This window comes from Polypterus senegalus, chromosome 11 (assembly GCF_016835505.1).
Source record: "Polypterus senegalus isolate Bchr_013 chromosome 11, ASM1683550v1, whole genome shotgun sequence".
NCBI lineage: Eukaryota > Metazoa > Chordata > Cladistia > Polypteriformes > Polypteridae > Polypterus > Polypterus senegalus.
Genome location: NC_053164.1, coordinates 160,414,992 through 160,430,741, shown reverse-complemented (window position 1 = coordinate 160,430,741; position 15,750 = coordinate 160,414,992). Strand labels below are relative to the sequence as shown.

The following is a 15,750-nucleotide window of genomic DNA, read 5'->3' as shown; positions in this document are numbered from 1 at the left end:
AATATAAAAATCAAAGTAACAAATATACACTGTAGGAAGAACTGTGCAGCACTTAAAGAATTTACATTAACAACACTGGACAACAATTGTAGCTGTTTTATAGTCTTTTTTTAAAGCATAACTCATATCACATATTTAAAAAAGAGAAATAATATTTTCATTCTTTTTTTATAGTTTAAAAGCTCCCAACATACTCTAATAATAAAGCCTGATTAAAATATTTAAAAGTTTCTACTTTTTAAATGAAGCCACTGTGGATTTTTTATGTGAAAATACTTGCATGTTTGAATAAGAATATTGCTTGCATAATGATTAATTAAATTGTTTTAGCTGCTGTTTATTTATACGTCAGAGATGTCCTACTTTGTACCATTCATTACTGTCGGTTGCTTCCATTATTGTTTTCGACTGTATCTATCAGCAGATATTCAAACTCATTAAGCACAGTATGTTTTTTATATGAACAGTAGCAATGTTAAATATCTGTTAAATTTGCCGTTTTCCTTTTTAGGCATTTGGTACAACATTCTCAGTGGCATGGGAAAGTTTTCAGTCATCATTAATGTAAGTATTCTTTTTTTGTTTCATCACAATATCTTCTCCTTTTCGGAGCAAATGGTAAAAAAAAAATCTGAAGTACTAATTTTTATAAATAAAATAGACAACCAAGCCTTTGCCCCTATTCACCTTTTGACCCAGTGTTTCTGTGGATTCATATTTAAGCCTATCTAGAGAGTACTTCTGAGGTCAGTGATGCTCCTAGTAACGTAGTAAACGTAGTACCTTTTGGTGGCAATTGTTACCTCCACTTATTCCCTAAGTGTGTTTAAAGGGCCAGATATTTTTGACAGTTTCCCAGCTGCCTATAACCCCAAAACAGGGATTAAGGCTCCCTCCATTAATTTCACCTATTTCTCTGAACTTTTTCATCTTGCTTTTCCCCCAGCCCTCTAAGTTCTCATCCTAAAGATTTGCCGTAAAGGAGTTAAGGAGCACTGAAATCACAATATAGAATTCTATCACTATATTGATTTAATATATTTAGTTTAAATTAATACTGTTTACTTAGGGTCAGTATCTCTTGTTCTGTTTGTGCAGAACTCTTAATGACTCATTTTTACCTCACAGTGTTAAATAGATTACAAATGATGTTTTGTTTCTAATATGTTGGGGGCAACGTTTTATATTATTTTTGATACATTTATGACAATTTTAATGCTATTATAATTGCTTCATAATTATTTGAATTATATATATATATATATTTGTTTTGGTTTTTTTTGCTTCTTTTTTTAATTTAGAAAAATGATGCATTGTCTCAGTGGAATTTGTATAATTTTCAGTATGGATCAACCCCAATTGAAATACCCCTAAATGTATAATTGTTTTTTGCTTCTTTTGCAAAGAGCTTTAGTGATTGAAAAACCAAAGGAGCTAATATGTTTGTTTCGTCAAGAGGTTGTTTTTTGCATTGTAACTTTTCCAATTATTGTATGCAAAGTGTTGATTACCATATTTCAAATTATTCTTACCTTACTTTTGTGTAACATCAGTATGTAGCATTGTTGAGAAGAGGGGATAACGTGTCCGTTTTCCTTGCCTGTGAGAAAAAGATTTGATGAAAGACAAGTCATTGAATACTAGTTTAAGTGACTACTTTACCGATTCTCACCAGCAACTGGAATTTAAAGATATTTCCTAGTTTGTTTTCATTATGTATCTTGTTATTCTTGTTACCTTTAGACTCTTGTAACCTGAGTGTTTTTGGTACTGTAATTCTTGTGAAATTTCTTTTACTGTAAATACTGAATTAAATAAAAGCAAATACAAAACAGGCAAAATAGTTTCTGCTTTTCAGAAAATGGTAATAAAGCATACATTATGTTTTTTGACATTTTACAACCTTTGTGGAGGACTGCCGGCTTCGTGCTCCGGCCCTCACCCCCAGGCCGCCAGGAGGAGCTCTCCCGACAGCAGGATCGTGCCCTGAATTCCAGCAGGGCCTTATGGACTATGTAGTGTTTTATACCCCCCTTGGGGGCCACCAGGAGTCGCTGTGGGGGGGCTTATGGGCTCTTTTGTGCCTTATGACCCGGGAGTACGTCACGGTCATGTGATGGGAAGGAACGACATGCTCCCGGGTTGAAGTAAAGGACTGATTGCCCTGACCCAGAAGGAATAAGGAACTGTGGACTGTTGGGACAGGAACACCTCTGGGTCAGGGGCTATAAAAGGGCGGTGCCTCAGTCCAGACAACGAGCTGTGCTGGGAGGTGGAGGAGCAAAGTGTCTAGGCGAGGAGGAGTGATTGTAGTATTGTGTTGGTTTATAGTTTAATGAGTAGTGTGGAAGGTGCTTGGTGCACTGTATTAAAAGAAAATAAAAAGTCTTGGACTTTTACCTGGTGTCTGGAGTTATACCTGAGGGTTCCAGGGAGCACTAGCGCCCCCTACTGCCACACCTTTTGTTTCTAATGTTCATAATTTATTATATTTTAGATTTCAGATGTTTAGGGACTTTTCCAACACATCTGGGGCCTCATGTATAAACGGTGCGTACGCACAGAAATGTTGCGTAAGAACTTTTCCACGTTCAAATCGCGATGTATAAAACCTACACTTGGCGTAAAGCCACGCACTTTTCCACGGTACCTCATGCCTTGTCGTACGCAAGTTCTCCGCTCGGTTTTGCAGACTGGCGGCACCCAGCGTCAAAGCAGTGCTACTGTTCCTGTGTGGTTACACCTTATTTTCCTGACGCAGCTTTATAAATACACCGAAACTAACCGCATATTGTTTATTAGTGTAATGCATCTGATTGTAATTAACTTGTAACAATATAATGGTCCACAGAATGGTCAAACTATTCTAAATACCATAACTGCTTTAGCGTTGTTACTCTCTTCTTCTTCTTCTTCTTCTAGCTCCTCCCGTTAGGAGTTGCCACAGCCGATCATCTTTTTCCATATTTCTCTCACTGCACCACTCGGAGTATTTATATCACTGTATCTGAGTGTGAATCACAGCAGCAGCTGATCAGAAAGGGAATTATCGGTATACAGCTTTAAGGACACGCTGTCTCAGCCACTGCAAAACGTTTTAAAGCCTTTCCTGTACGAACCTCGCGGTTCAGAAACAGTTTCATCCCAAGAACTGTAAATGCATTCAATCAATTGCACCTTGTAGAACTGTTTGTACTTATAAGTACAATCACCCCACTGTAAACTTGCACTACAGTTATAATATCGCACAACCTGAGCCACTTTATAAAGCGCATATTTACATATGATGACAATATCATTTTTAAGGTGAAATTCAGCAAAATATGTTTATTAAATTATACAGATAAAACTTTAACTTCATTTAAATAATCTATATTCTTCACTGGGAGTGTCGTTAAGGATAGAATAATTAAACATGTACTATGAAGATATTTCAATGTTCTTTAAACGTTTTGAAGAATCGGCGCTAAGCTTACAGATGGCTTAACTTCTATTACAGAGCTGATTGTATGGCGATCGGTTACTTGGGGAAAGAAAAGCACTGACTGCAGGGATGGCTACGCCAATATATATTGAATATAAAACAGAAAGATAAAATAACAACACAGCTAAAAACGCAGCGACAACTTTCGGCAAAAGTTAAATGCATGTGTCATGAGCACGAGGCGGCTATGCAGTGTCTGCAACGGACGTGGCCTTCCACCGTGCATAAGCTACCTTAGTAACGGGCGGCGAAGGAGCCACCGATTCTTCCTCTGCCCAGTGCCACCACAAGCCTAGAGCCCCCCTGAGTACTGCTGCAATAAATTATTTCATCAAAGTGAAACACATGTTTAATAACGTGCTTTAACTCCTATCATCATGAAAATGACATCACGTATACATCTCAGTATTTTAGTTATTCAGAGAGCTGTAATATCACAAATGTAATGGATTCTGTGTCCAGTTGGAGGAAGAGAGCCGGTTTAAAAAGCAAGTAGTGATTCACACACACAGAGCACATAGAAGATCAAATACAAACCAAAGCATTTAACGTGCTACTTTAATTACGATGTGATTTGAGAAACTGGTTAATTAAACGATTTTAAGATGAAGTTTATGATGTTCTACTTTAATGACAAAATAAACTACGTGATTAAAGTGGAAATGTCGAGATTGAAGTTGACATTTCGTGCTTTTTTCCCCACTGTGTGCCTTTTTTTCTCTGTACCCTAATAAGCTTTCATATGACATTGAGACAGTGGGCTTACAACTCGGCTTTTCACAACGACTTTGATATGTGACTTCTTTTTTTATTTCCGGCACTGTGCGATTTGTGAATGTGAGCTTTCAAGTTTCTCCAACACTCTATGTCACTCGATCAACTTTCTTTTGTTGATTATACCACGGTTTATTTGAACAAATACAGTAGTATGTTTTTCCTTTGCCTCCACTTGGTATTCGCTGAAATTCTTATATTTTCCCCCGTGCTTTTCCCATTGTCTTCTCACAGAAGGCTGCGCTTAAGGGCGATTTATATTGATTTGCATATTCAAAGAGGCGTAATTCTGGGAGGAGTTGGGGCGTAACATAAAGCGCGCACGGCGTTAGTTTTCACGCTGATCGGGATTTATGTAGCGGAAGAACGTGGAAGTTGGAGTACGCACAGATTCCTGCATCTGGATTTTTCTGTGCGTAAGCACATTTCGGCTTTTGTGCTTACGCCATGTTATAGTGCGAGTTCTAGAAACGGCGTTATACATAAGGCCCCTGACCACAAAAACACATTCAAAACCACAGCTTTACAACATTGTAGAAAACACGTTTGCTGCAATCACCTTTTGCTTGTACGCAGTTTTTGCAAGTATTCATGTGGTTATTCCAAGAATCTTTGAAAACTTGCCACTCTTTTTCAGACTTTGGCTGTGTTATTTACTTCTGTCTCTGCAAGTAACCCCAGACTGAATCAATGATGTTGACATCTGGGCTCTGTAGGAGCCATGCTGTCTGTTGAAGAATTCCTTGTCCCTATTTTCACGGCAAATACTTTTTTATGATTTCAGCAGTCAGTTTGGGGTCATTCTTATGGTGAAGTTGGGATCAATAAGGGCTGGTTTATACTTCATGCTCAGAATGCATATGCGCATACAGCAATACATTTTAAAGGTCTCACATACCATATTCTGTGCTGTCTTTTTTTGCACCTTCACAACAGCATCAGTGATTAAAGTGGAAATTTCGACTTTAATCTCTTTATCATTAAAGTGGACCGTCATAAACGTCTTACCAGTTGTTAATTGCTACGAGCTGCTGAGGCTTCCTCCTGACCTGACAGCAGCACAAACAGCAATAGATATCACACAGAACACATTAAATGTATTATATTCCAACTCTCTGCACATTTAAAATCCTTAGATTTATACTTGATATCACTTTCATGATGAAATGCATTAAAGTATTTATGTTACATTTTACAGAAAAACCATTAATTTCATTTAAATAATGAATATTGTTAATAATTACACACATGGGGTGACACAGTAGCAGAGCAGTAGCACTGGTGTCTCATAGGGAGTCATGGCGCTAGAATTCCCTGCCTGGATTTTAGAAGTTTTCCTACTGGGTTCCCATTGTGTGTTCTGGTTTCCTCCCAAAGATATGCAGATTTGGTGACACTTAAAATGACACTAGTGTTTGTGAGTGCTTGTTTTCACCTTGCCATGTCCAGGGATTGTTTTTGCCTTGTGCCCAATGCTAGCTGGGATGGGCATATCCATGGATTGATGGATTTAATCATTAAACATATTTTTCAGCCATATTGTGGTAAGGTGTCATTGGAATTTAATGGGTGTTCCAGGCAATTCACAACACAGCAAAGCCGAACCTGTTCTCACTGTGATAATATCTCGCACTGCCACCTGGTGAATATTTCCAGATTTACGCAAAGTACGTGCACAAGTATAAAATGCTTGCATACCAGGAGTGTCCGATAGAGCATACTCCATGTTTCGTAAAGTATAAACCTGACCTTATAGGTTAAACTGCCATATAAACCACAACCTGACCTTTTTAATATGGTGTCCCTTTCCCAGCTTTATTTTCTCTACACAACTTTTTCCATTTTAGTTAATCACTTAGGTACAACCTGCACATTATGTCATTAATCTTATGTTTTTAGCTGGAAAATTGTCTACCACTTTGATAGTTTCTTTCTTTTAAATGTACAATATAAAGTTGTGTTGTATTACAGTAAAATAGCTAAATGGCCTATTGCTTAAATATTTTCATGAATTGACCTGTCTGCTGGTAAGGCCTGGATTTATTTCATTGTTCTGTGTAATTTTTATTTTTTTTTAACATGGTACAAACTGCATTATCATTGCCACCACCTTTAGATGTTTTATATTTTTAATATATTCATTTGAATGTTTCGCCGCAAGTCATGTTTTATAACATTTTTGTTTTTATTTCCTAGGCATTCGTCATCTCCTTCACGTCTGATTTCATCCCACGTCTGGTCTATCTGTACATGTACAGTGAGACTGGCACCATGCATGGCTTTATTAATCATACCTTGTCTTATTTCAACGTCACACATTTCAAACCTGGAACTGCACCAACATTGTCACAGTTTGATAAAGAAATGCTCATTTGCAGGTACTTCTTTCATATATATATATATATATATATATACATGTAGAAAGTGTTTCAGAAAAAAACCCATCAAACCTATGTCGAACAAAAGCTATTGTTGCACAATTGGTATCTATTAATCCTAATCACCACAATCTTTCTTTCTTTTTTTTTACCATTCTTCATTTTCTTTGCCTCTTTCTTCACCCAATCTCTCTCTTGAATGTATTTTTTCATTCCCCACTGTTGCAGATATCATTATGTATAATAACCTGTTTTTATGTTGATCACACTATCAAAACCCTTTTTATTAAATATGCAGTATATAAGTACTATACTGTATATATATATATATATATACTCACCTAAAGGATTATTAGGAACACTATACTAATACGGTGTTTGACCCCCTTCCGCCTTCAGAACTGCCTTAATTCTACGTGGCATTGATTCAACAAGGTGCTGAAAGCATTCTTTAGAAATATTGGCCCATATTGATAGGATAGCATCTTGCAGTTGATGGAGATTTGTGGGATGCACATCTAGGGCACGAAGCTCCCGTTCCACCACATCCCAAAGATGCTCTATTGGGTTGAGATCTAGTGACTGTGGAGGCTATTTTAGTACAGTGAACTCATTGTCATGTTCAAGAAACCAATTTGAAATGATTCGAGCTTTGTGACATGGTGCATTATCCTGCTGGAAGTAGCCATCAGAGGATGGGTACATGGTGGTCATGAAGGGATGGACATGGTCAGAAACAATGCTCAGGTAGCCTGTGGCATTTAAACGATTCCCAATTGGCACTAAGGGGCCTAAAGTGTGCCAAGAAAACATCCCCCACACCTTACATCACCACCACCAGCCTGCAAAGTGGTAACAAGGCATGATGGATCCATGTTCTCATTCTGTTTACGCCAAATTCTGACTCTACCATTTGAATGTCTCAACAGAAATCGAGACTCATCAGACCAGGCAACATTTTTCCAGTCTTCAACTGTCCAATTTTGGTGAGCTTGTGCAAATTGTAGCCTCTTTTTCCTATTTGTAGTAGAGATGAGTGGTACCCGGTGGGGTCTTCTACTGTTGTAGCCCATCCGCCTCAAGGTTGTGCGTGTTGTGGCTTCACAAATGCTTTGCTGCATACCTTGGTTGTAACGAGTGGTTATTTCAGTCAAAGTTGCTCTTCTATCAGCTTGAATCAGTCGGCCCATTCTCCTCTGACCTCTAGCATCAACAAGGCATTTTCGCCCACAGGACTGCTGCATACTGGATGTTTTTCCCTTTTCACACCATTCTTTGTAAACCCTAGAAATGGTTGTGCGTGAAAATCCCAGTAACTGAGCAGATTGTGAAATACTCAGACTGGCCCGTCTGGCACCAACAACCATGCCACGCTCAAAATTGCTTAAATCACCTTTCTTTCCCATTCTGACACTCAGTTTGGAGTTCAGGAGATTGTCTTGACCAGGACCACACCCCTAAATGCATTGAAGCAACTGCCATGTGATTGGTTGATTAGATAATTACATTAATGAGAAATTAAACAGGTGTTCCTAATAATCCTTTAGGTGAGTGTATATATATATATATATATATATATATATATATATATATATATATAAAAAACTGGTATTATTATTATATATTGATAGTATTATTATATATATATATATATATATATATATATATATAACTGGTATTATTAAACTATCAGCATATATATATAGTTTAGCACTTCAGATTACATTTTTAAAGAGAGATTGGGAGGTACTGTGTTGCTCCAAAGTACTATACATTAGAGCTCCAAAACCTTTTTTTTAATTGTTACTTTTAAGCACACTAAAACATTTTCAGGTTTCAGTGCAAAATATAATCCACAACAGTATGCATTGAATAAATACTGTGTGTATTCAAATATGATTAAAGAGTACTGAGTATCTGAGTATTCAGGAAAGAGGTTTGAACATTGGAGAATGTTTAAACAAAGCAGAACTATTGACTGTAACTGTAAGAAATTAATCATTTGTTATAAATGATACAGTAAGTAAATAAGCAACACTGAAGATAAAGAAAATAATCTCTTAGTATTTGAGTCCCATTTTGTTGATCAAGTTAGCACTTTATACTTCTCTAATTTTTACAAATAGGCATCCATCCATTTCAGAATGTGCTTAGTCCATTTATAGAGTTAGAGGATTCTAAAATCTCCAGAGGCGCAAACCTCTCGGATGCTACTATTATCACTCTTGGATTGTCTGTCAAGCCTTAGAAGGCTTGAATTTTATGTGAAAGAAACTAAGATGAGGATTATATGCCAGTCCATCATAGTATACAAATTCAGAGTCACCTCAGACTGTTCTGGAAATAGCAGAATCAAAAGACCCTACAAAAAAAAAAAAAAAAAAGTGAAAACAGAAGTACCTGAAATAGTTATGAAATGCAAAATAATAACAAACAAAATAATAACAAACAAAAAGGCATTTTTTGGTTTGCACTTTGTATATCTTCTTCAGATGTAAACAGGGCAATGCAGTATAACTGAATTTCAAGCTCAAAATAGTTTCACTTGCTTTATATACAGTAAGTAATAATCAGCTTACAATATCCTAGTGTTCTACAGTATTTTCTACAGTATTTTTTAAAATTATGTTGATAATCTGATTTATTTGTTTTGTGCTTACAGTGCCTATAAAAATAATTTACTCCTTGAAATTGTAATGCATTATTTAGTATAACATTAATAAAACAAATTACAAATAAAACAAATTACAATGGATTTAATTTGGCTTTTTTGACACTGATCAACAGAAACAAATTATTGTCAATGTATTAAAAGATCTCTGCAAAGAGCTCTAAATTAATAACAAAATATAAACTGCAAAATAACAGATTGCATAAGTATTTTTTTTTAGTGAAGATCACTTGTCTGTAGTCCATTTATAGAGTCAGAGGGGATTGGGCAGTCTAATGGTCTGGAATCTCTACAGATTTTATTTTTTTCTCCAGTTGTCTGGAGTTTTTTTTTTTTTTTTTTTTCTGTCCACCCTGGCCATTGGACCTTACTCTTATTCTATGTTAATTAATGTTGACTTATTTTATTTTCTTAGTGTGTCTTTTATTTTTCTATTCTTTATGATGTAAAGCACTTTGAGCTACTGTTTGTATGAAAATGTGCTATATAAATAAATGTTGTTGTTGTTGTAGTCAGGAGGTTTAAAGCGGTTGTAGTCTTAATCCTTCTGTATCTGTAAGGCCAGTATAATAGCCTAATTTACATCACAGAATCAAGTCAAAAGAACTCTCCAAGCAAATATACAAAAAATACGATTAAAAAGCACAAGTTAGAAATGGATACAAGACAATATCCAAGTAACTGAGTATCCCTTGAAATGTAGTCAAATTAGTTATTAAAATGGGAAAAAGTATGGCACAGCAGGGAACCTGCTTAGAGCAGACTGTCCACAAAAACTGAGTGACTTGATGAAGTTTTGTGAGGGAAACCACCAAGAACAAGCTACATAAATGACACTGGAGAAACTTTACATACAACATCTGTTGCACAAGTGCTTTACCAGTCTCGCTTTATATGAAAGTGGCAAAGAAAAAGCCACCATTAAAACAAAAAATGACATCTCAGCCTGTTTTTGCTAGAACACCCATGGGGGACTCTGAAGTCAACTTGAAGACCGCTCTGTGGTCTGACAAGACCAAAATCAAGCTTTTTGGCCCTCAGGCTAAATATTATGTTTTTCATAAGCCAAACACTGCAGATTATCAAAAACACACCACTGCTACTTTGAAGCATGTCAGTGGCAACGCATTTCTGTGGGGGGATTCTTTTCTGCATTAGGCCCTGGGAGGCTGTTATGGGTAGAGAGTAAATCAATGAGGCAAAATAAAAAGAATTCCATGGATTAAAACCCAATAAGGCTTTTAAGAAGCCAGTACCATGGAAGAAGATTTGATTCTAGCAAGATGACTCTAAACATAAAGCTAAAGTTACACAGGAATATCTTAAAAAGAACAATATCAATGACCTAGAGTGGCTGAGTCAGTATAAAGACCTCAACTAAATTGAGAATTTGTGGCTGACTTGAAAAATGCTGTTCATGTATGAAACCCATGGCATCTGATACATCTCAACAATTTTTCATAGAACAATGGGGAAAAATTGCAGTGTCCAAATGTGCAAAGCTGATAGAGAACTGTCCATACATATTCAAAGCTGGAAATACTACCAAAAGTGCTTCTACTATAACTTGAAGGGGATGAATAGTTATACAATCATTTTCGGTTTTATATCTGTAATCAGTTCAGATCACTTTAAAAAGTCTGTTTTCACTTAGTCATTAAAGAGTTTTTTTTTCTGTTGATCAAAGTCAAAAAAGCCAAACTAAATCCACTGTGATTCAACGTTGTATAGTAATAAAATGTCAAATCGTCCACAGTAGACCAATACTTTATATAGGCACAACACTCATTTAATTCAACTTCTGACAACTGTGAATGTACCAAGTGTGAGAAAGGCATTTTTTTTTCACAGAAATTTTTTCTCATTGCACTTTTTCAACATGGGCGGCACAGTGGTAGCACTGCTGCCTCGCAATAAGGTGTTTCCTCCCACAGTCCAAAGACATGCAGGTTAGGTGTATTGGCGATCTTAAAATTGTCCTTGGTGTATGTGTGTGCCCTGCCCAGAGATTTGTTACCTGCCTTGCGCCATGTGTTGGCTGGGATTGACTCCAGCAGACCCCCGTGACCCTGTGTTAGGATATAATGGGTTGGATGATGACTGACTGCCTGATTTTTTCAAGATTAATAATGCTAGGATTAAAATAAAGCTAATAAGTAAGCAACTGTAAATCATATGTGTCTTCAAACACTGAAATTTAAAGCTGCTCACTCTTTCAATAGCATACCCAGTGATGCACCTGAAAATATGGTATGTCTTCTTCTTTTAGATGTCTATGACTAGCTCCTTGGTGTTGCTACTTTGAGGGTTAAATTGTTGTCGTAGCACCACTAAGTCAATAGGTACAGTTTACCTCTTCTCTGTAAGCTGTCTCATCATTGTTGGTGATCAGGCCTATGATGGTGGTGTTATCAGCAAAGTTAATGATGAAATTAGAGCTGTCCCTGGCCACACAGTCAAGAAGTGAACAAGGACATTGGAGTGGGGCTCAGCACATTATAATGTGGAGTGCATTTGTTGAGGGTCAGCATGAAGGCTGTGATGCTACCAATTCCCACATGCTGATGTCTTTTGGTTAGAAAGTCCAAAACTCAATTGCAATGGTGATAAAAAGTCTTAAATTAAGTGGTTTGGTAGTCTGCTTTGCTGGTACAACAGTGTTAATTGCTGAGCTACACTCTTTAAACATGATTATAGAGTAGCAGTTTGCGTTATTTAGATTTACCAGGTTGGTACAAAGTGCAAGAGATATGCAAAATAGATCATGACTATCTCAAAAAGTCTGTTTAATGTGTCCCAGCCTCAGTCTCTCCAAAGTATTTTAAAATCTTTTAACAACCAAATAGAGCCTATTCAGTGACATCTTTTAATACTTCACTGAGATAATGTGTTGTTGCTCTCTGTTTGAAAATGAAAACTATTATCCCTATGTCAAGAAAATAAAAGTGGACTGCTTAAATGATTACATCCCAGTGGCACTTGTTCTAGTCAAGTCCTTTATAGACTAATGACAGCAACAAAATGTTAAAGTCAAATATTCATGGCTAATATAGGCAGAGCTTCATACCATCAACAGAAATCAGAACATTGAGTCTGGTTTAAAATGATTTCATTGTTAATATCTGTACCAAGGTCATTGAGGATTTAATTACTGCTCAATAACATCATCAGCATTATTATCATCAATGTATTTTTAGATTCTTTCATAAGAAATCACCTTCACCTATTTGATTTACCTTTCACACTTTCCCTCAGTTGAAAGGTTTTTATCAATAGTTTATTTAAGCAGACTGTAAATCTACTAGCATTTATTTTCTTTGTTGTAAACATACATTTATATCCTCAATCTTCAGATAATGTTGTACTTAAAAGTATTTCTTTTGGAACAGCCTTTTTATTTCATGTAGTACTTCAGTCTTATGCAGTAGCTTTAATTCATTGATGATCACGTCTTAAAATGTTCACTTTCAGTCCAAGGACAGATATAGTCATTTAAATGCAGTAAGGCATGTTTAAAAGTGAAAGTCATGTGCTGGTTTTCACTATCTCTTCATTACTTTGTGCTGTGAGGGAGATAACTTGAATTACCCATATAGTATAGTTGAAATGCAATTCCCCTGTGTTTGGCTTGAAACGAGTCATTATTTTGTTATGGATTCCAAACTTTACTCTGAAATTCCACATAGTCAATTATGTGGCCACAAAGAAACCGCAACCAAATTCCCCCACTAAAACTATTTTAGTTTCATAATTTATTCCAGATTTTAGCATTTTACTGGCTTTTCAGGTTAAGTTTCTTTGAGCTTTCAGTATATCTTCAAGATGCTTTGTGGATTCCTGTTTAGGATTAAACATCTTCTAATAATGCACAAAACAAATATAATGTGAATTTGTTATTGCCATGCTGGTTTCTGGAAAAGATCTGGCTCTTCCTAATCTCATAATTTGGATAAGCTTCCACAGATGTGTGGATAATGCAAATCTTATGTTATATAATTAGTTTTCAAAGCATAAAGTTGTACAGCAAAAAATATGTATACGTTTCAATGTTGCAACAGATGATTTTACATATAAGTCAATCACCATCTCTGTGGCAAAACCTGGAACAGATATTGATTCTACTCATTCTATGCATTTTGTACTTGAAATATTCTAAACCCAGTGCTCAAATTATTTCAACAAAATTTTCTCAGTGCTTCATTTCCACTTTCATCAATTTGATTGGTAATTTATTTTTGTAACTGTTATAAATAAAATTAATTTACTATGAACTGAGTACATAACCACATACATATAAATGGTAGCATTAAATAAGTATGACAATTGTGCTTTGTTTTTGTTTGTTTTGCCTTCTGGACTTCTGCATAACATAGTTTATCTTTAAAGGGTTAAGCCATGCATATCTTTTTTCTCCTTACACTGTAGTTACAGAAAGACAAACACTGTTAGTTTAAATTCATTTGTTAACTGAGAATTGTACATTGACTATCATTTGCTCACACATACATACTGAGGGACAACAGAACTGTAAGTATCCCAATTTAGCAAAATCCATGTAATTTTTTTTTTTTTAATCAAACAATAAATGTGTGACTGTTAAGGAAACTCGTACCAGTCAGAAAGTTATGGCCACTGATTTTTGGCAGAAAAGAGCATATTTGGCAAGTGCCCTTACTAAAAATTGTGAAACATTTATATCTCTGTTAAAAATGTAAAAATTTATAAAATGAAAGTGAAACTTTAAAACATAGCCCTTCATCAAACAGGATTTTTGTCTGTGTAGAAAGTGACATGATCAAGGAGAAAGTGGAACTGAAACATTTAACATTCTTGTGATGCTTATATGAAACCAAGACAAAATTGCTCATGATTACTTAAACACATTAAATGTACTCATTATATTGTGATTCCCTCTGCTATGTGGCTTTCTGGTCCTTGGTCACTGCCCATCATTCTTTTAAATAAATCCAAGATACCGTGAGTCTATTCGCATTTCACTGATGAAGGTACTAAATGCATTATATGTTGCATTGTAATAATATTTAAGTATTCATTCCTCATTTTAAGTTTTTATTTAGCAGGCACTCTGATTCATATCAATTTAAAAATTCTGCTACTAAGTTAACAAATATTACAAAGCAAAATTTTTAAACAAATCACAAGAAGAATAGGCTTTAATATGAATAAAATTCTAGCTAGAATGCAGTTAATAGTGTGTGTACTTGATTTGATAAGTCTGCAGTATGATGCACCGGTTGAGTGCTGCAAGCGGGAGTCTTCACTCAGAATATAATATACAGCACGGGATTAAACGTAAAAATGTTTTTTTGCAGATTCAGCAAAAGTTAAAAACAAATAACCTTAATGCTTTTTTTCCCATTATGCCTTTGTTTTAGGACTGATTTGGTAAGCCAGCAGACTCCTAAAGATACAGGTTAATTGAAGTAACATATGCTTTGCTGACACTCTTTAAAATGTTACTTTTAAAGCCATTAAAACTATGAAGGTTATTTTCCACCATGATTAAAAATAAAAACAACCAGCTTTGGTTTATTTAATAGTTTTAACATAAAACAATAGCAAATCAATGGTCTCGTTTTCAGTTTGAACAATAACAGAGTCAGGAGCAAAATAATGTTTTAGGATGCTGGAGATGAGTTTAAAATCTGTTCTTAGTACTCTAGCAGAGCTGTGTCATATAAAAATCTGCCCATTTTACTGTATATAATACAAGGTAATAATTAAAAGTTGCAAAAAGGCTGATTGTAGAAGTGATGTGTGACATGATAATGGCAACTGTTATAATATCAGTGCCAGTAGGTGGAGCTTTGGTATTTGAGGCACATTACTGTGTGGTGGAAATAAAGAAAGACGTTTTAACCAAACCAAAGTAATTTTATGTATTTTAAGTATTACATGGTACCAGGTACAGGGTTTCTCTGTTTATAGGTATGGATGCTATTACACCTGCCCATGTTCAATAATTTGACGAAAATGTTTATGAAAACTGTCAGTTTTAAGCAATGCTTTTTGCTGTATCTCACTGTAATCTGAGCAATGGAACAGCCAGGAACACATAAAGTACCAGCCAGGAACAAATTTGTTAACAATAGCAGACCCGCAAGCAATTGAAGTATATAATACATTTACTATTGCTGGGCAGACTAATCAGCATGATCTGGAACCGATAATACAAAAGTTTGATGAATACTGCTCTCCGCGCAAGAATGAATTACATGAGAGGTACCTTTTTCATTCTAGATTTCAGAAGGAAGTTGATACCTTTGATTATTTTTTTAATGTACCATAAACTAGAGGCACAAACATGTAATTTTGAAGATTTAAAAGACTCAATGATATGTGACCAGATTGTTTTTGACATGACTGATAAAAAGTAAGAGAATGACTTCTTCATGATGGTAAGCTTACCTTAGAAACTGCAA

At 35.6% G+C, this 15,750-nt stretch overlaps 1 protein-coding gene across 1 annotated transcript in view; it reads left to right on the top strand.

The window, feature by feature from the left end:
• Positions 1-15,750, top strand: part of ano2b (anoctamin 2b) — a 361,358-nt gene that overhangs the window by 328,140 nt on the left and 17,468 nt on the right. The window contains exons 24-25 of the mRNA XM_039769975.1: positions 512-564; positions 6,455-6,636. Of these exons, the coding sequence (XP_039625909.1) occupies positions 512-564; positions 6,455-6,636 (235 nt within the window). The remainder of the gene's footprint in view (positions 1-511; positions 565-6,454; positions 6,637-15,750) is intronic.